Below are 19,806 nucleotides of genomic sequence, written 5' to 3'. Positions count from 1 at the left end.
CAGGCTGTTTATTATCTCTGGTATCTACAGGCTGTTTATTATCTCTGGTATCTACAGGCTGTTTATAATCTCTGGTATCTACAGGCTGTTTATTATCTCTGGTATCTACAGGCTGTTTATTGTCTCTGGTATCTACAGGCTGTTTATTGTCTCTGGTATCTACAGGCTGTTTATTATCTCTGGTATCTACAGGCTGTTTAATATCTCTGGTATCTACAGGCTGTTTATTGTCTCTGGTATCTACAGGCTGTTTATTGTCTCTGGTATCTACAGGCTGTTTAATATCTCTGGTATCTACAGGCTGTTTATTATCTCTGGTATCTACAGGCTGTTTATTGTCTCTGGTATCTACAGGCTGTTTATTGTCTCTGGTATCTACAGGCTGTTTAATATCTCTGGTATCTACAGGCTGTTTATTATCTCTGGTATCTACAGGCTGTTTATTATCTCTGGTATCTACAGGCTGTTTATTATCTCTGGTATCTACAGGCTGTTTATTATCTCTGGTATCTACAGGCTGTTTATTATCTCTGGTATCTACAGGCTGTTTATTATCTCTGGTATCTACAGGCTGTTTATTATCTCTGGTATCTACAGGCTGTTTATTATCTCTGGTATCTACAGGCTGTTTATTATCTCTGGTATCTACAGGCTGTTTATTATCTCTGGTATCTACAGGCTGTTTATTGTCTCTGGTATCTACAGGCTGTTTATTGTCTCTGGTATCTACAGGCTGTTTATTGTCTCTGGTATCTACAGGCTGTTTATTATCTCTGGTATCTACAGGCTGTTTATTATCTCTGGTATCTACAGGCTGTTTATTATCTCTGGTATCTACAGGCTGTTTATTATCTCTGGTATCTACAGGCTGTTTATTGTCTCTGGTATCTACAGGCTGTTTTTTATCTCTGGTATCTACAGGCTGTTTATTATCTCTGGTATCTACAGGCTGTTTATTGTCTCTGGTATCTACAGGCTGTTTATTGTCTCTGGTATCTACAGGCTGTTTATTATCTCTGGTATCTACAGGCTGTTTATTATCTCTGGTATCTACAGGCTGTTTATTATCTCTGGTATCTACAGGCTGTTTATTATCTCTGGTATCTACAGGCTGTTTATTATCTCTGGTATCTACAGGCTGTTTATTATCTCTGGTATCTACAGGCTGTTTATTATCTCTGGTATCTACAGGCTGTTTATTATCTCTGGTATCTACAGGCTGTTTATTATCTCTGGTATCTACAGGCTGTTTGTTATCTCTGGTATCTACAGGCTGTTTATTATCTCTGGTATCTACAGGCTGTTTATTATCTCTGGTATCTACAGGCTGTTTATTATCTCTGGTATCTACAGGCTGTTTATTATCTCTGGTATCTACAGGCTGTTTATTATCTCTGGTATCTACAGGCTGTTTATTGTCTCTGGTATCTACAGGCTGTTTATTGTCTCTGGTATCTACAGGCTGTTTATTGTCTCTGGTATCTACAGGCTGTTTATTGTCTCTGGTATCTACAGGCTGTTTATTGTCTCTGGTATCTACAGGCTGTTTATTATCTCTGGTATCTACAGGCTGTTTATTATCTCTGGTATCTACAGGCTGTTTATTATCTCTGGTATCTACAGGCTGTTTATTGTCTAAGTGTAAGGGCTCAGACACACCAATAGCGTTTGGAGACTGAGAGTATTTAGCACCTTCGAACGTAATTATCACACCGATTTTACTTGTAGAATCTTGTGGAAAATGTTGGCAGTCAAACGTCTACAGCTGGTAGTCCCTAAAACTCAGCGCTCTGAATGATTGGCACGCGAATGCTAGATCCACATTGGGTGGGATGTGTGCTATGCCCGAACTGCATGCAGTATTCTCCATAGGGAAGCAGTTATTGTATATTATCTAAGTATGAGTAAATGTATGCAGGTGAACACACTGCGGTTGACCTGTGTTTATAGTACACGTCAGAACTTACTTAGGATGTTCCGATCACACTTGAGATTGAGTTTTGTGGTTTTGGATTTGACTTTTAAGAGTGTATAGTTTAAGCATTTTTGAAAGATTTGGTTAGGCTGCCGGCTGGCTATGATACCCTAACAGCTTTTCTACCATATAGCTTGGGATGGAAACGTTTCCTTCATCCATTCTAATTCTAGAATGCCAAGGAATGAACACCCACTATGACAGCTCTGTGACCTTTGACCCTCAGTTCTAACGCTCATCACTGACCCGTAACAGTGTGATTAGCATGGGGGGGAAATAACTACATTCCCCAACTGGTGGTAATCGATATTGTAATGTTACGTCTCTCTGGATCACAGATTGGGAAATATTGCCAGTCACTGTTGGAACTGTTTTGATAACAACTCATGACTTTAATTCACTACTTGTGTTAGACAACTGTAGACAACAAGCACTGCAGGACATCACATGCAAGGGGCCAATATGGCTCAATGGAGGCTGCTGAGGGAAGGACAGCTCATAATAATGGCTGGAACGGCGTCAATGGAATGGTATCAAACATATGGTTTCCGTGGTTTCCATGTGGTTGATTCCATTCCGTTGACTCCGTTCCAGACATTATTATGAGCCGTCCTCCCCTCAGCAGCCTCCACTGCTCAAGTGTCTTTTGTATTTTGGCACTGCTCAATTCACTAAGGGGGACAGATCCCTCAGTTTTGATCACGGAGCTGCCCAGTCACATCTGTGTTGTTGTAACCATGTACACCATGTAAAATAAGACACAAATGAAGCATAATGATACTTACACCAGTACAGAACAGCTTTCTATTGGGACCAGAACCAGATCAGACCTGCCCCCTTGGTCTCTCTCTTCCCCTCTCCATTTTCTAAAATCAATTTCACTCTCTGACTTTCTCTCTCCCTCTCTCTCTCTTTCTCTCTCTCTCTCTCTCTCTCTCTCTCTCTCTCTCTCTCTCTCTCTCTCTCTCTCTCTCTCTCTCTCTCTCTCTCTCTCTCTCTCTCTCTCTCTCTCTCTCTCTCTCTCTCTCTCTCTCTCTCTCTCTCTCTCTCTCTCCTCTCTCTCTTCTCTCTCTCTCTCTCTCTCTCTCTGTGTTCTTGCTCTTTCTTCCCTCCTCTCTCCTCCCCCTTTCTGAGAATCAGATGCCTTTCAGTATGGCAGACCTGGCTGTGGAGAGTTCAGCCAAGTAAGAGCTGTCTGTCCTGGAGAAGAGAAGAGAAGGGGGAAGAAGGGGAATGGATGGTGGCAGATGCCTGAGCGATCCGTCAGATGATACACAACAGATGGCTCAATATTCTGCCGTCTGTTTTAAAGAACCACACCGACCGACTACGACGAGGGCAGGCCACGGGGGGGGGCAAGGCAGCTCGACTCGCACAACACACACACACACACACGCACAACACACACACACACACACACACACACACACACACACACACACACACACACACACACACACACACACACACACACACACACACACACACACACACACACACACACACACACACACACACACACACACACACACACACACAGAACACTCTTTGTACGATGAGAAAAACCTAGGATTCCTTATGTCCTTGTTCCGAGAAACTGGATCGTGCTAACGGGACCGTCTCTTTATGGATATTACACATGCCTCTTTATTTCCTCTGCTTTAGTGCAGGTAAATTCATTAAAGACATGCTCAGGAACTTTGGCGACTACCAACTATTTGAAACCTCCCGCTCTGGGCTGGATTTGTCAATAAGTACGGTTACATGCACACAATAATGCGATTGTTATGGATAGTTTCATTAAAAACGTTGACATGCTTTGCAAGAGGAACGATTCCCCTAATAATCCTGTTTCCATGGACACAGCTGAAAAATCAGGCTACCTGATGGCACTCTGATTTTCTGCATTCATCAATCAGAATAACCGTACTACCACATGTTATTATTGGGAAGCATATTCTGATTCTGAGTTCGGACATAAAGTTTGTATGTGAAAACTACTTCTAAGACATATTTCAGTAGTTCAGTAGTTCAGTAGTTCAGTAGCTCTGTAGTTCAGTAGTTCAGTAACTCAGTAGTTCAGTAGTTCAGTAACTCAGTAGTTCAGTAGTTCAGTAACTCAATAGTTCAGTAACTCTGTAGTTCAGTAGTTCAGTAGTTCAGTAGCTCAGTAACTCAGTAACTCAGTAGTTCAGTCGTTCAGTAGGTTAGTAGTTCAGTAGTTCAGTAACTCAGTAGTTCAGTAGTTCAGTAACTCAGTAGTTCAGTAGTTCAGTAACTCAGTAGTTCAGTAACTCTGTAGTTCAGTAACTCTGTAGTTCAGTAGTTCAGTACTTCAGTAGTTCAGTAGTTCAGTAACTCAGTAGTTCAGTAGGTTAGTAGTTCAGTTGTTCAGTAGCTCAGTAGTTCAGTAGCTCAGTAACTCTGTAGTTCAGTAGTTCAGTAGGTTAGTAGTTCAGAAGCTCAGTAGTTCAGTAGTTCAGAAACTCTGTAGTTCAGTAGTTCAGTAGTTCAGTAACTCAGTAGTTCAGTAGTTAAGTAGTTCAGAAACTCTGTAGTTCAGTAGGTTAGTAGTTCAGTTGTTCAGTAGTTCAGTAGCTCAGTCACTCTGTAGTTCAGCAGTTCAGAAACTCTGTAGTTCAGTAGTTCAGAAACTCAGTAGTTCAGTAGTTCAGTAACTCTGTAGTAGTTCAGTAACTCAGTAGTTCAGTAGTTCAGTAACTCTGTAGTTCAGTAGTTCAGTAACTCTGTAGTAGTTCAGTAACTCAGTAGTTCAGTAGTTCAGTACTTCAGTAGTTCAGTAGGTCAGTAGTTCAGTAGTTCAGAAACTCTGTAGTTCAGTACTTCAGTAACTCAGTCGTTCAGTAGTTCAGTAGGTTAGTAGTTCAGTAGGTTAGTAACTCAGTAGTTCAGTCGTTCAGTAGTTCAGTAGGTTAGTATTTCAGTAGTTCAGTAGTTCAGAAACTCTGTAGTTCAGTAGTTCAGAAACTCTGTAGTTCAGTAGTTCAGTAACTCAGTAGTTCAGTAGGTCAGTAGTTCAGTAGGTCAGTGCTTCAGTAGTTTAGTAGCTCAGTAACTCAGTAGGTCAGTACTTCAGTAGTTCAGTAGCTCAGTAACTCAGTAGGTCAGTACTTCAGTAGTTCAGTAGTTCAGTAGGTCAGTACTTCAGTAGTTCAGTAGGTCAGTAGTTCGGTAGGTCAGTAGTTCAGTAGCTCAGTAGTTCAGTAGGTCAGTACGTTATCTGTTTTTCTGTTCAGATCTCTCTGTGCTTTCCTACATGTCTGCTGCTCTGTGGATGTGGCAGCGTGTGGAGGGCTGTCTGCTGCTCTGTGGATGTGGCAGCGTGTGGAGGGCTGTCTGCTGGTCTGTGGATGTGGCAGCGTGTGGAGTGATGTCTGCTGCTCTGTGGATGTGGCAGCGTGTGGAGTGATGTCTGCTGCTCTGTGGATGTGGCAGAGTGTGGAGTGATGTCTGCTGCTCTGTGGATGTGGCAGCGTGTGGAGTGATGTCTGCTGCTCTGTGGATGTGGCAGCGTGTGGAGTGATGTCTGCTGCTCTGTGGATGTGGCAGCGTGTGGAGGGCTGTCTGCTGCTCTGTGGATGTGGCAGCGTGTGGAGTGATGTCTGCTGCTCTGTGGATGTGGCAGCGTGTGGAGGGCTGTCTGCTGCTCTGTGGATGTGGCAGCGTGTGGAGGGCTGTCTGCTGGTCTGTGGATGTGGCAGAGTGTGGAGTGATGTCTGCTGCTCTGTGGATGTGGCAGCGTGTGGAGTGATGTCTGCTGCTCTGTGGAAGTGGCAGCGTGTGGAGGGCTGTCTGCTGCTCTGTGGATGTGGCAGCGTGTGGAGGGCTGTCTGCTGCTCTGTGGATGTGGCAGCGTGTGGAGGGCTGTCTGCTGCTCCGTGGATGTGGCAGCGTGTGGAGGGCTGTCTGCTGCTCTGTGGATGTGGCAGCGTGTGGAGGGCTGTCTGCTGGTCTGTGGATGTGGCAGCGTGTGGAGTGATGTCTGCTGCTCCGTGGATGTGGCAGCGTGTGGAGGGCTGTCTGCTGCTCTGTGGATGTGGCAGCGTGTGGAGTGATGTCTGCTGCTCTGTGGATGTGGCAGCGTGTGGAGTGATGTCTGCTGGTCTGTGGATGTGGCAGCGTGTGGAGGGCTGTCTGCTGCTCTGTGGATGTGGCAGCGTGTGGAGTGATGTCTGCTGGTCTGTGGATGTGGCAGCGTGTGGAGGGCTGTCTGCTGCTCTGTGGATGTGGCAGCGTGTGGAGTGATGTCTGCTGCTCTGTGGAAGTGGCAGCGTGTGGAGGGCTGTCTGCTGCTCTGTGGATGTGGCAGCGTGTGGAGGGCTGTCTGCTGCTCTGTGGATGTGGCAGCGTGTGGAGGGCTGTCTGCTGCTCTGTGGATGTGGCAGAGTGTGGAGTGTGTGTGGCGTGTCACCAGCCTTGGCGTGTTCTCTACGTCATGCACACGTCTGTTTACTGACTAACTGTCTGACTGGTGTTCCGTGTCCCATTCCCGTGTCCTGTCTGTCGGTCTGTCTGTTGTGTTGTTGTGTCGCTGTTTTGCAGTGCTCCCTACCATACTCTGTTTGTTTATGTGCTTGTTTGCAGTGCCTACAGCCATGCAAGGAACTGTGGGAGACCAGAAAAGACCTGTCTCAGAAACCATGCGAGGTAAGCATCCTCTCCTCTCCTCTCCTCTCCTCTCCTCTCCTCTCCTCTCCTCTCACCTCCCCCTCTCCTCTCCCTTCCTCTCTCCTCCCCTCCTCTCCCCTCCTCTCTCTCCTACCCTCCTCTCTTCTCCCCTCCTCTCTCCTCCCCTCCTCTCCCTTCCTCTCCTCTCCCCTCCCCTCCTCTCTCCTCTCTCCTCCTCTCTCTCCTTTCCTTTCCTCTCCTCTCCTCTCCTCTCATCTCCCCTCCTCTCCTCTCATCTCCCCTCCTCTCTCCTCCTCTCCTCCCCTCCTCTCTCCTCTCTCCTCCTCTCCTCCCCTCCTCTCACCTCCCCCACTCCTCTCCCTTCCTCTCTCCTCCCCTCCTCTCCCCTCCTCTCTCTCCTACCCTCCTCTCTTCTCCCCCCCTCTCTCCTCCCCTCCTCTCCCTTCCTCTCTCTTCCCCCCTCTCCCCTCCCCTCCTCTCTCCTCTCTCCTCCTCTCTCCTCTCCTTTCCTCTCCTCTCCCAGTACTGTGGTAGATCTGTCAAGTACCCCTACAGAAGTGTAGCTTAGTGAGTCCATATTTCTTGTTCCCAGGCCTAGAAACTGATTGGTATGGACAGTTCGTCCCGTCCATTAGACAACCTGAAGCTCAAAAAGTCAAAAGTCTGTTACTGTTTACCTGACAGAGAAAAGAGCTCTCACCAAATAGGAGATGTTCAAATACCAGACATGAAGGTTGCTCCTTTCAGCCACACCACCCAGCCAGACTACTGTCCCTGTCTGCTCCTTTCAGCCACTCCACCCAGCCAGACTACTGTCCCTGTCTGCTCCTTTCAGCCCCTCCACCCAGCCAGACTACTGTCCCTGTCTGCTCCTTTCAGCCCCTCCACCCAGCCAGACTACTGTCCCTGTCTGCTCCTTTCAGACCCTCCCCCCAGCCAGACTACTGTCCCTGTCTGCTCCTTTCAGCCCCTCCACCCAGCCAGACTACTGTCCCTGTCTGCTCCTTTCAGACCCTCCACCCAGCCAGACTACTGTCCCTGTCTGCTCCTTTCAGCCCCTCCACCCAGCCAGACTACTGTCCCTGTCTGCTCCTTTCAGACCCTCCACCCAGCCAGACTACTGTCCCTGTCTGCTCCTTTCAGCCCCTCCACCCAGCCAGACTACTGTCCCTGTCTGCTCCTTTCAGCCCCTCCCCCCAGCCAGACTACTGTCCCTGTCTGCTCTGTGGGCCCCTCTTAGTGGTGGCCACAAATGGTTATTGTTGAAGCGTAACCCTCCTCTGGTGTAGTTATGCCAGCCTTTTATCCCTGGATTTGAAGCGTGGGTCCTGGGCTGTTGGGGGAGTGATACTTACAGAGTTACAAAAGAACAGAGGAGAATTGAGGTCTATTAACTAAGCCTAGTGTTTACAGTCAAATGGTGTGTTACACACACACACACGCACGCACGCACGCACGCACGCACGCACGCACGCACGCACGCACGCACGCACGCACGCACACACACACACACACACACACACACACACACACACACACACACACACACACACACACACACACACACACACACACACACTCAAAGGGAAGAGGTAGGGACGGCTCATTTGGTGATGTTAAGAGCTAACATCTCTGTTCAGAGATTCAGTAGTAGACTTTACCTACGGGAAGCACGTTAGCTCAATTTAAATAGATAAATAGTAAATCAACTGTTAAGGTGTGACTGTGTGTGTGACTGTGGGTGTGACTGTGTGTGTGACTGTGTGTGTGACTGTGTGTGTGACTGTGTGTGTGACTGTGTGTGTGCGTAAAGGCCTGTGTTCTGTGTGGTGTACAGCTAGTAGATTCATTCCCTGCAGGAAATGACTGGTCTTAGTATTTGTGACAGGAAATGACTGGTCTTAGTATTAGTGACAGGAAATGACTGGTCTTAGTATTAGTGACAGGAAATGGCTGGTCTTAGTATTAGTGACAGGAAATGACTGGTCTTAGTATTAGTGACAGGAAATGACTGGTCTTAGTATTAGTGACAGGAAATGACTGGTCTTAGTATTAGTGACAGGAAATGACTCGTCTTAGTGTTAGTGACAGGAAATGACTGGTCTTAGTATTAGTGACAGGAAATGACTGGTCTTAGTATTAGTGACAGGACATGACTGGTCTTAGTATTAGTGACAGGAAATGACTGGTCTTAGTATTAGTGACAGGAAATGACTGGTCTTAGTATTAGTGACAGGACATGACTGGTCTTAGTATTAGTGACAGGAAATGACTGGTCTTAGTATTAGTGACAGGACATGACTGGTCTTAGTATTAGTGACAGGAAATGACTGGTCTTAGTATTAGTGACAGGAAATGACTGGTCTTAGTATTAGTGACAGGACATGACTGGTCTTAGTATTAGTGACAGGAAATGACTGGTCTTTGTATTAGTGACAGGAAATGACTGGTCTTAGTATTAGTGACAGGAAATGACTGGTCTTAGTATTAGTGACAGGAAATGGCTGGTCTTAGTATTAGTGACAGGACATGATTGGTCTTAGTATTAGTGACAGGAAATGACTGGTCTTAGTATTAGTGACAGGAAATGACTGGTCTTAGTATTAGTGACAGGAAATGACTGGTCTTAGTATTAGTGACAGGAAATGACTGGTCTTAGTATTAGTGACAGGACATGACTGGTCTTAGTATTAGTGACAGGAAATGACTGGTCTTAGTATTAGTGACAGGAAATGACTGGTCTTAGTATTAGTGACAGGAAATGACTGGTCTTAGTATTAGTGACAGGAAATGGCTGGTCTTAGTATTAGTGACAGGACATGATTGGTCTTAGTATTAGTGACAGGAAATGACTGGTCTTAGTATTAGTGACAGGACATGACTGGTCTTAGTATTAGTGACAGGAAATGACTGGTCTTAGTATTAGTGACAGGAAATGACTGGTCTTAGTATTAGTGACAGGACATGACTGGTCTTAGTATTAGTGACAGGAAATGACTGGTCTTTGTATTAGTGACAGGAAATGACTGGTCTTAGTATTAGTGACAGGAAATGACTGGTCTTAGTATTAGTGACAGGAAATGGCTGGTCTTAGTATTAGTGACAGGACATGATTGGTCTTAGTATTAGTGACAGGAAATGACTGGTCTTAGTATTAGTGACAGGAAATGACTGGTCTTAGTATTAGTGACAGGAAATGACTGGTCTTAGTATTAGTGACAGGAAATGACTGGTCTTAGTATTAGTGACAGGACATGACTGGTCTTAGTATTAGTGACAGGAAATGACTGGTCTTAGTATTAGTGACAGGAAATGACTGGTCTTAGTATTAGTGACAGGAAATGACTGGTCTTAGTATTAGTGACAGGAAATGGCTGGTCTTAGTATTAGTGACAGGAAATGACTGGTCTTAGTATTAGTGACAGGAAATGACTAGTCTTAGTATTAGTGACAGGAAATGACTGGTCTTAGTATTAGTGACAGGAAATGACTGGTCTTAGTATTAGTGACAGGAAATGACTGGTCTTAGTATTAGTGACAGGACATGACTGGTCTTAGTATTAGTGACAGGAAATGACTGGTCTTAGTATTAGTGACAGGACATGACTGGTCTTAGTATTAGTGACAGGAAATGACTGGTCTTAGTATTAGTGACAGGACATGACTGGTCTTAGTATTAGTGACAGGAAATGACTGGTCTTAGTATTAGTGACAGGAAATGACTGGTCTTAGTATTAGTGACAGGAAATGACTGGTCTTAGTATTAGTGACAGGACATGACTGGTCTTAGTATTAGTGACAGGACATGACTGGTCTTAGTATTAGTGACAGGACATGACTGGTCTTATTATTTGTGACAGGAAATGACTGGTCTTAGTATTAGTGACAGGAAATGACTGTCACTAATAGGAACCAGAGAACTGTTGAGTTAAATCGTTCTTGGAGATGTTTTGCCAATGAACAGTTTCCAGTTTCCAGTCCAGCCAGTCTCCTCCCCCCCTCTCACAGCCAGTCTCCTCCCCACCTCTCACAGCCAGTCTCCTCCCCCCCTCTCACAGCCAGCCTCCCCTCCACCCCTCTCACAGCTAGCCTCCTCCTTCCCTCTCACAGCCAGTCTCCTCCCCCCCCTCTCACAGCCAGTACCCCCCCTCTCACAGCCAGTCTCCTCCCCACCTCACAGCCAGTCCCCCCTCTCACAGCCAGTCCCCCCCCTCTCACAGCCAGCCTCCTCCCCACCTCTCACAGCCGGCCTCCTCCCCACCTCTCACAGCCAGTCTCCTCCCCACCTCTCACAGCCAGCCTCCTCCCCACCTCTCACAGCCAGCCTCCTCCTACCCCCCTCACAGCCAGCCTCCTCCCCACCTCTCACAGCCAGTCTCCTCCCCACCTCTCACAGCCAGCCTCCTCCCCCCCTCTCACAGCCAGTCCCCCCCCCTCTCACAGCCAGCCTCCTCCCCACCTCTCACAGCCAGCCTCCTCCCCACCTCTCACAGCCAGCCTCCTCCCCACCTCTCACAGCCAGCCTTCTCCCACCTCTCACAGCCAGCCTCCTCCCCACCTCTCACAGCCAGTCTCCTCCCCACCTCTCACAGCCAGCCTCCTACCCACCTCTCACAGCCAGCCTCCTCCCCACCCCTCACAGCCAGCCTCCTCCCCACCTCTCACAGCCAGCCTCCTCCCCACCTCTCACAGCCAGCCTTCTCCCACCTCTCACAGCCAGCCTCCTCCCCACCTCTCACAGCCAGTCTCCTCCCCCCCTCTCACAGCCAGCCTCCTCCCCACCTCTCACAGCCGGCCTCCTCCCCACCTCTCACACCCAGTCTCCTCCCCACCTCTCACAGCCAGCCTCCTCCCCACCTCTCACAGCCAGCCTCCTCCCCACCTCTCAGAGCCAGTCTCCTCCCCACCTCTCACAGCCAGTCTCCTCCCCACCTCTCACAGCCAGCCTCCTCCCCACCTCTCACAGCCAGTCTCCTCCCCATCTCTCACAGCCAGCCTCCTCCCCACCTCTCACAGCCAGCCTCCTCCCCACCTCTCACAGCCAGCCCCCCCCCCCCCCCACAGCCAGTCTCCTCCCCACCTCTCACAGCCAGCCTCCTCCCCACCTCTCACAGCCAGTCTCCTCCCCACCTCTCACAGCCAGCCTCCTCCCCACCTCTCACAGCCAGCCTCCTCCTACCCCCCTCACAGCCAGCCTCCTCCCCACCTCTCACAGCCAGTCTCCTCCCCACCTCTCACAGCCAGCCTCCTCCCCCCCTCTCACAGCCAGCCTCCTCCCCACCTCTCAGAGCCAGTCTCCTCCCCACCTCTCACAGCCAGTCTCCTCCCCACCTCTCACAGCCAGCCTCCTCCCCACCTCTCACAGCCAGTCTCCTCCCCATCTCTCACAGCCAGCCTCCTCCCCACCTCTCACAGCCAGCCTTCTCCCACCTCTCACAGCCAGCCTCCTCCCCACCTCTCACAGCCAGTCTCCTCCCCCCCTCTCACAGCCAGCCTCCTCCCCACCTCTCACAGCCGGCCTCCTCCCCACCTCTCACACCCAGTCTCCTCCCCACCTCTCACAGCCAGCCTCCTCCCCACCTCTCACAGCCAGCCTCCTCCCCACCTCTCAGAGCCAGTCTCCTCCCCACCTCTCACAGCCAGTCTCCTCCCCACCTCTCACAGCCAGCCTCCTCCCCACCTCTCACAGCCAGTCTCCTCCCCATCTCTCACAGCCAGCCTCCTCCCCACCTCTCACAGCCAGCCTCCTCCCCACCTCTCACAGCCAGCCCCCCCCCCCCCCCACAGCCAGTCTCCTCCCCACCTCTCACAGCCAGCCTCCTCCCCACCTCTCACAGCCAGTCTCCTCCCCACCTCTCACAGCCAGCCTCCTCCCCACCTCTCACAGCCAGCCTCCTCCTACCCCCCTCACAGCCAGCCTCCTCCCCACCTCTCACAGCCAGTCTCCTCCCCACCTCTCACAGCCAGCCTCCTCCCCCCCTCTCACAGCCAGTCCCCCCCCTCTCACAGCCAGCCTCCTCCCCACCTCTCACAGCCAGCCTCCTCCCCACCTCTCACAGCCAGCCTCCTCCCCACCTCTCACAGCCAGCCTCCTCCCACCTCTCACAGCCAGCCTCCTCCCCACCTCTCACAGCCAGTCTCCTCCCCACCTCTCACAGCCAGCCTCCTACCCACCTCTCACAGCCAGCCTCCTCCCCACCCCTCACAGCCAGCCTCCTCCCCACCTCTTACAGCCAGCCTCCTCCTCTCTCTCTCCTCACAGCCAGACTCCTCCTCAGCCAGACTCCTCCTCTCTCTCTCTCCTCACAGCCAGACTCCTCTCTGTGTGTGTGTGTGTGTGTGTGTGTGTGTGTGTGTGTGTGTGTGTGTGTGTGTGTGTGTGTGTGTGTGTGTGTGTGTGTGTGTGTGTGTGTGTGTGTGTGTGTGTGTGTGTGTGTGTGTGTGTGTGTGTGTGTGTGTGTGTGTGCCTGTGGGTGAGTATGTGTATTAGTGAGTTATAGCCATTGGCAATAGGTGTGTGTTTGTGTGTTTATACTACCATACACAGAGGCCTGCCAAGGTGCTGGTGGTTCTCCATGTCTGTATGTTGCCAGTCTTCCCTGTAAGGTTTGTGTTTATACTGATCCTATATGGCAGAGACTGGCCATGGTACTGAAGGGGACTGTGTATTCTGTGTGTGTGTGTGTGTGTGTGTGTGTGTGTGTGTGTGTGTGTGTGTGTGTGTGTGTGTGTGTGTGTGTGTGTGTGTGTGTGTGTGTGTGTGTGTGTGTGTGTGTGTGTGTGTGTGTGTGTGTGTGTGTGTGTGTGTGTGTTTGTGTGTCAGTGTTTTTACATGCATGCTTGTGTTGAATCCTTGCCAGTGTTCCATCCTGTAGGTTTGTTTGTGTGTATATGGCCGTACGCTGGGCCTATCCAGTACCATGGTGGTTTTGGAGATGGTAAGAGACGAGACAGACAGCACCACACCAATATCATCTGTCTGTCTGTCTGTCTGTCTGTCTGTCTGTCTGAAATAGTATTGTTATGGTTCCCTCAGGGTGTGGACTGGAAGGATGTCTTCAATACTCTGTTCATCTCTTTCTCTGTCTCTACTTGGACTTCACGTCCTCTGTCATTCTGTTTTTAACCTCTCCCAATTAAGTATGTCTGGAGCATGTAGCCGGTAGCCTGCCTTGTCTGAAATCAACGGGACAATCTATGTAGTTAATAAGAAACCAAACACTCACTCTCTCTCCTTTATCTACCCCCCAACTTTCCCTCTCTCACTCCTCCCCCTGTCCCTCTCCATCCCTCCCTCCCTCCTCAACCCTTTCTCCCTCCCTCCCTCCACCTCCCCTTGTCCCTCTCGATCCCTCCCTCTTCCTCCTGTCCCTCTCCATCCTTCCTCCCTCTTCCCCCTGTCCCTCTCCATCCCTCCCTCCCTCCTCAACCCTTTCCCACTCCCTCCCTCCATCCTTCCTCCCCTGTCACTCTCCCTCCCTCCCTCCTCCTCCTGTCCCTCTCCATCCCTCCCTCCCTCCTCAACCCTTTCCCCCTCCCTCCCTCCACCTCCCCTTGTCCCTCTCCATCCCTCCCTCTTCCTCCTGTCCCTCTCCATCCTTCCTCCCCTGTCACTCTCCCTCCCTCCCTCCTCCCCCTGCCCCTCTCCCTCCCTCCCTCCTCTCCCTGTCCCTCTCCCTCCCTCCCACCTCCCCCTGTCCCTCTCCCTCCCTCCCTCCTCCTACTGTCCCTCTCCATTCCTCCATCCCTCCTCCCCTGTCCCTCTCTATCCCTCCATCCCTCCTCCCCTGTCCCTCTCCATCCCTACATCCCTCCTCCCCTGCCCCTTCCTCCATCTAACCCTCTCCCTCCCTCCCTCCTCTCCCTGTCCCTCCCTCAGAAGCATCATGAGTGTGTGACCAGTTGGGAGTTCTTGGTGTCTCTGAGGTCAGGGAAGCAGGGGGACTGCCCCCCTCCCCAGCGAGCCATGGGATTTGCTGCTGCCTGCGTGGAGAGCTGCTCCACTGACAAACACTGCTCTGCCTCCAAGAAGTGCTGCTCCAATGGGTGCGGACACACCTGCCAGGCTCCAGCCAATCTCTATAAAGGTAAGTCCCACTATATCCACGTTGTGTACATGTTTATTTTAATCAATAGATACAGAGTGTGTGTGTTAAGACAGAAGGGGGGGTGTTAAGACAGAAGGGGGTGTTAAGACAGAAGGGGGGGTGTTAAGACAGAAGGGGGGGTGTTAAGACAGAAGGGGGGGTGTTAAGACAGAAGGGGGGGTGTTAAGACAGAAGGGGGTGTTAAGACAGAAGGGGGGGGGGTGTTAAGACAGAAGGAGGGGTGTTAAGACAGAAGGGGGGGTGTTAAGACAGAAGGGGAGGTATTAAGACAGAAGGGGGGGGTGTTAAGACAGAAGGGGGGGTGTTAAGACAGAAGGGGGTGTTAAGACAGAAGGGGGGGGTGTTAAGACAGAAGGAGGGGTGTTAAGACAGAAGGGGGGGTGTTAAGACAGAAGGGGGGTGTTAAGACAGAAGGGGGGGTGTTAAGACAGAAGGGGGGGGGGTTAAGACAGAAGGGAGGGTGTTAAGACAGAAGGGGGTGTTAAGACAGAAGGGGGTGTTAAGACAAAAGGAGGGTGTGTGTGTTAAGACAGAAGGGGGATTGTTAAGACAGAAGGGGTGTGTGTGTGTTAAGACAGAAGGGGGGGTGTTAAGACAGAAGGGGTGTGTTAAGACAGAAGGGGGTATTAAGACAGAATGGGGTGTGTGTGTTAAGATAGAGGGGGGTGTTAAGACAGAAGGGGGGGTGTTAAGACAGAAGGGGTGTGTGTGTGTTAAGACAGAAAGGGGGGGTGTTAAGACAGAAGGGGTGTGTGTGTGTTAAGACAGAAGGGGTGTGTGTGCGTTAAGACAGAAGGGGGGGTGTTAAGACAGAATGTGTGTGTGTGTGTTAAGACAGAAGGGGGGATGTTAAGACAAAAGGGATGTGTGTGTGTTAAGATAGAAGGGGGGGTGTTAAGACAAAAGGGTGTGTGTGTGTGTTAAGATAGAAGGGGGGGTGTTAAGACAGAAGGGTGTGTGTGTGTTAAGATAGAAGGGGGGGTGTTAAGACAGAAGGGGGGGTGTTAAGACAGAAGGGGGGGTGTTAAGACAGAATGGGTGTGTGTGTGTTAAGACAGAAGGGGGGGTGTTAAGACAGAAGGGGGTGTGTGTTAAGACAGAAGGGTGGCGTTAAGACAGAATGGGGTGTGTGTGTTAAGATAGAAGGGGGGGGTGTTAAGACAGAAGGGGGGGTGTTAAGACAAAAGGGTGTGTGTGTGTTAAGATAGAAGGGGGCGTTAAGACAGAAGGGGGGTGTTAAGACAGAAGGGGGGGTGTTAAGACAGAAGGGATGTGTGTGTTAAGACAGAAGGGATGTGTGTGTTAAGACAGAAGGGATGTGTATGTTAAGACAGAAGGGATGTGTGTGTTAAGACAGAAGGGATGTGTGTGTTAAGACTGAAGGGATGTGTGTGTTAAGACAGAAGGGATGTGTGTGTTAAGACAGAAGGGATATGTGTGTTAAGACAGAGGGATGTGTGTGTTAAGACAGAAGGGATGTGTATGTTAAGACAGAAGGGATGTGTGTGTTAAGACAGAAGGGATGTGTATGTTAAGACAGAAGGGATGTGTGTGTTAAGACAGAAGGGATGTGTGTGTTAAGACAGAAGGGATGTGTGTTAAGACAGAAGGGATGTGTGTTAAGACAGAAGGGATGTGTGTTAAGACAGAGGGGATGTGTGTGTTAAGACAGAAGGGATGTCTGTTAAGACATAAGGGGTGTGTGTGTTAAGACATAAGGGATGTGTGTGTTAAGACAGAAGGGATGTGTGTGTTAAGACAGAGGGATGTGTGTGTTAAGACAGAAGGGATGTGTGTGTTAAGGCAGAAGGGATGTGTGTGTTAAGACAGAAGGGATGTGTGTGTTAAGACAGAAGGGATGTGTATGTTAAGACAGAAGGGATGTGTGTGTTAAGACAGAAGGGATGTGTGTGTTAAGACTGAAGGGATGTGTGTGTTAAGACAGAAGGGATGTGTGTTAAGACAGAGGGGATGTGTGTGTTAAGACAGAAGGGATGTCTGTTAAGACATAAGGGGTGTGTGTGTTAAGACATAAGGGATGTGTGTGTTAAGGCAGAAGGGATGTGTGTGTTAAGACAGAAGGGATGTGTGTGTTAAGACAGAAGGGATGTGTATGTTAAGACAGAAGGGATGTGTGTGTTAAGACAGAAGGGATGTGTGTGTTAAGACTGAAGGGATGTGTGTGTTAAGACAGAAGGGATGTGTGTGTTAAGACAGAAGGGATGTGTGTGTTAAGACAGAGGGATGTGTGTGTTAAGACAGAAGGGACGTGTATGTTAAGACAGAAGGGATGTGTGTGTTAAGACAGAAGGGATGTGTGTGTTAAGACAGAAGGGATGTGTGTTAAGACAGAAGGGATGTGTGTTAAGACAGAAGGGATGTGTGTTAAGACAGAGGGGATGTGTGTGTTAAGACAGAAGGGATGTCTGTTAAGACAGAAGGGGTGTGTGTGTTAAGACAGAAGGGATGTGTGTGTTAAGACAGAAGGGATGTGTGTGTTAAGACAGAAGGGATGTGTGTGTTAAGACAGAAGGGATGTGTGTGTTAAGGCAGAAAGGATGTGTATGTTAAGACAGAAGGGATGTGTGTGTTAAGACATAAGGGGTGTGTGTGTGTTAAGACAGAAGGGATGTGTGTGTTAAGACAGAAGGGATGTGTGTGTTAAGACAGAAGGGATGTGTGTGTTAAGACAGAAGGGATGTGTGTGTTAAGACAGAAGGGATATGTGTGTTAAGACAGAAGGGGTGGGTGTGTTAAGACAGAAGGGATGTGTGTGTTAAGACAGAAGGGATGTGTGTGCTAAGACAGAAGGGATGTGTGTTAAGACAGAGGGGATGTGTGTGTTAAGACAGAGGGGATGTGTGTTAAGACAGAAGGGGTGTGTGTGTGTTAAGACAGAAGGGATGTGTGTGTTAAGACAGAAGGGATGTGTGTGTTAAGACAGAAGGGATGTGTGTGTTAAGGCAGGCGGGATGTGTGTGTTAAGACAGAAGGGATGTGTGTGTTAAGACAGAAGGGATGTGTGTGTTAAGACAGAAGGGATGTGTGTGTTAAGACAGAAGGGATGTGTGTGTTAAGACAGCAGGGATGTGTGTGTTAAGATAGAAGGGATGTTTGTGTGTTAAGACAGAAGGGATGTGTGTGTTAAGACAGAAGGGATGTGTGTGTTAAGACAGAAGGAATGTGTGTTAAGACAGAAGGGGTGGGTGTTTGTGTGTGACTCATTATTCTCCTGACCCATGCAGGCGTACCTCTGAAGCCCAGGAAGGACATATTATTCCTGGAGGACCAGCAGGGTCAACTGGAGGTCAGATGGATGTCAAAGTTCAATGTGACCATCGAACCAGTTCTCTACATCCTGCAGCGCAGGTGGAACCACGGAATACACCCCAGCGAGGACGACGCCTCGCCCTGGCACACCGTCGTCATGGTAACAACCCCAACCTCCGACCCCTGCAGTATTTTTTGTTTCTTTGTTTCTTTGTTTTTTACCTCAAAGTGAATGAAGTGAAGCCCAAACGAGATCGTACAAAGATATTCAGTCACTTTTGGAACGGTTTGTGTCTATGTATTACTGAAAACCAACTCATGTCAGCACTAAAGCATCAAGCTGCTAAACTGTCTAGCCGGTGAAACTGCTCTCTCACCACCCATGCCAGTCTAAACTAGCCTGTGTGTGTGTGTGTGTGTGTGTGTACGCCCATGTGTGTGTGTGAGAGTGTGTGTGTGTGTGTGTGTGTGTGTGTGTGTGTGTGTGTGTGTGTGTGTGTGTGTGTGTGTGTGTGTGTGTGTGTGTGTGTGTGTGTGTGTGTGTGTGTGTGTGTGTGTGTGCGCCCACGTGTGTGTTAGTGTGTGTGTGTGTGTGTGTGTGTGTGTGTGTACGCCCACGTGTGTGTGTGTGTGTGTGTGTGTGTGTGTGTGTGTGTGTGTGTGTGTGTGTGTGTGTGTGTGTGTGTGTGTGTGTGTGTGTGTGTGTGTGTGTGTGTGTGTGTGTGTGTGTACGCCCACGTGCGCATGTGCGTGTGTGGTGTAGGCTGAGGTTAGATAAATAAGGAGGGACCACAGCCAGTCATGGTTTTTGCACTGTTGAGCCCTGTCTGACTAAAGGTCCTCATTACGGTATTAGATGGCTGTGTGGAGGCAGACTCCCATCAGCCTCAGTTACATCATGAGGCCTGGAAAACATGGAGGAACTTAACAAGGGAGGCGTTCAACACACAGTGTAGTTCAGAAGAAGGAATGCTCTACTCTACTCTCTCTAATGCTGTACTCTACTCTCTCTAATGCTCTACTCTACTCTACTCTCTCTAATGCTCTACTCTACTCTACTCTAATGCTCTACTCTACTCTACTCTCTCTAATGCTCTACTCTACTCTCTCTAATGCTCTACTCTACTCTCTCTAATGCTCTACTCTACTCTACTCTCTCTAATGCTCTACTCTACTCTCTCTAATGCTCTACTCTACTCTCTCTAATGCTGTACTCTACTCTACTCTCTCTAATGCTCTACTCTACTCTCTCTAATGCTCTACTCTACTCTACTCTCTCTAATGCTGTACTCTACTCTACTCTCTCTAATGCTCTACTCTACTCTCTCTAATGCTCTACTCTACTCTCTCTAATGCGCTACTCTACTCTCTCTAATGCTCTACTCTACTCTACTCTCTCTAATGCTCTACTCTACTCTCTCTAATGCTCTACTCTACTCTACTCTAATGCTCTACTCTACTCTACTCTCTCTAATGCTCTACTCTACTCTACTCTCTCTAATGCTCTACTCTACTCTCTCTAATGCTCTACTCTACTCTCTCTAATGCTCTACTCTACTCTACTCTCTCTAATGCTCTACTCTACTCTCTCTAATGCTCTACTCTACTCTACTCTCTCTAATGCTGTACTCTCCTCTACTCTCTCTAATGCTCTACTCTACTCTACTCTAATGCTCTACTCTACTCTCTCTAATGCTCTAATCTACTCTACTCTCTCTAATGCTCTACTCTACTCTCTCTAATGCTCTACTCTACTCTCTCTAATGCTCTACTCTACTCTCTCTAATGCTGTACTCTACTCTA

The 19,806-nt window shown here is 49.0% G+C and overlaps 1 protein-coding gene across 2 annotated transcripts in view; it reads left to right on the top strand.

Moving 5' to 3' along the window:
• The window catches only part of anos1b (anosmin 1b), a 220,003-nt gene that overhangs the window by 117,297 nt on the left and 82,900 nt on the right, over window positions 1-19,806 (top strand). The window contains exons 3-5 of one of the 2 annotated variants that reach the window (XM_055943785.1): window positions 6,581-6,643; window positions 14,505-14,712; window positions 17,979-18,163. In XM_055943785.1, coding sequence (XP_055799760.1) covers window positions 6,581-6,643; window positions 14,505-14,712; window positions 17,979-18,163 — 456 coding nt within the window. Of the gene's footprint in view, window positions 1-6,538; window positions 6,644-14,504; window positions 14,713-17,978; window positions 18,164-19,806 lie in introns of both variants that reach the window. The other variant, XM_055943784.1, reaches the window with a different exon arrangement.

Source organism: Salvelinus fontinalis, chromosome 14 (genome assembly GCF_029448725.1).
Source record: "Salvelinus fontinalis isolate EN_2023a chromosome 14, ASM2944872v1, whole genome shotgun sequence".
Classification (NCBI taxonomy): domain Eukaryota; kingdom Metazoa; phylum Chordata; class Actinopteri; order Salmoniformes; family Salmonidae; genus Salvelinus; species Salvelinus fontinalis.
This window is presented reverse-complemented; position numbering and strand designations above follow the sequence as displayed.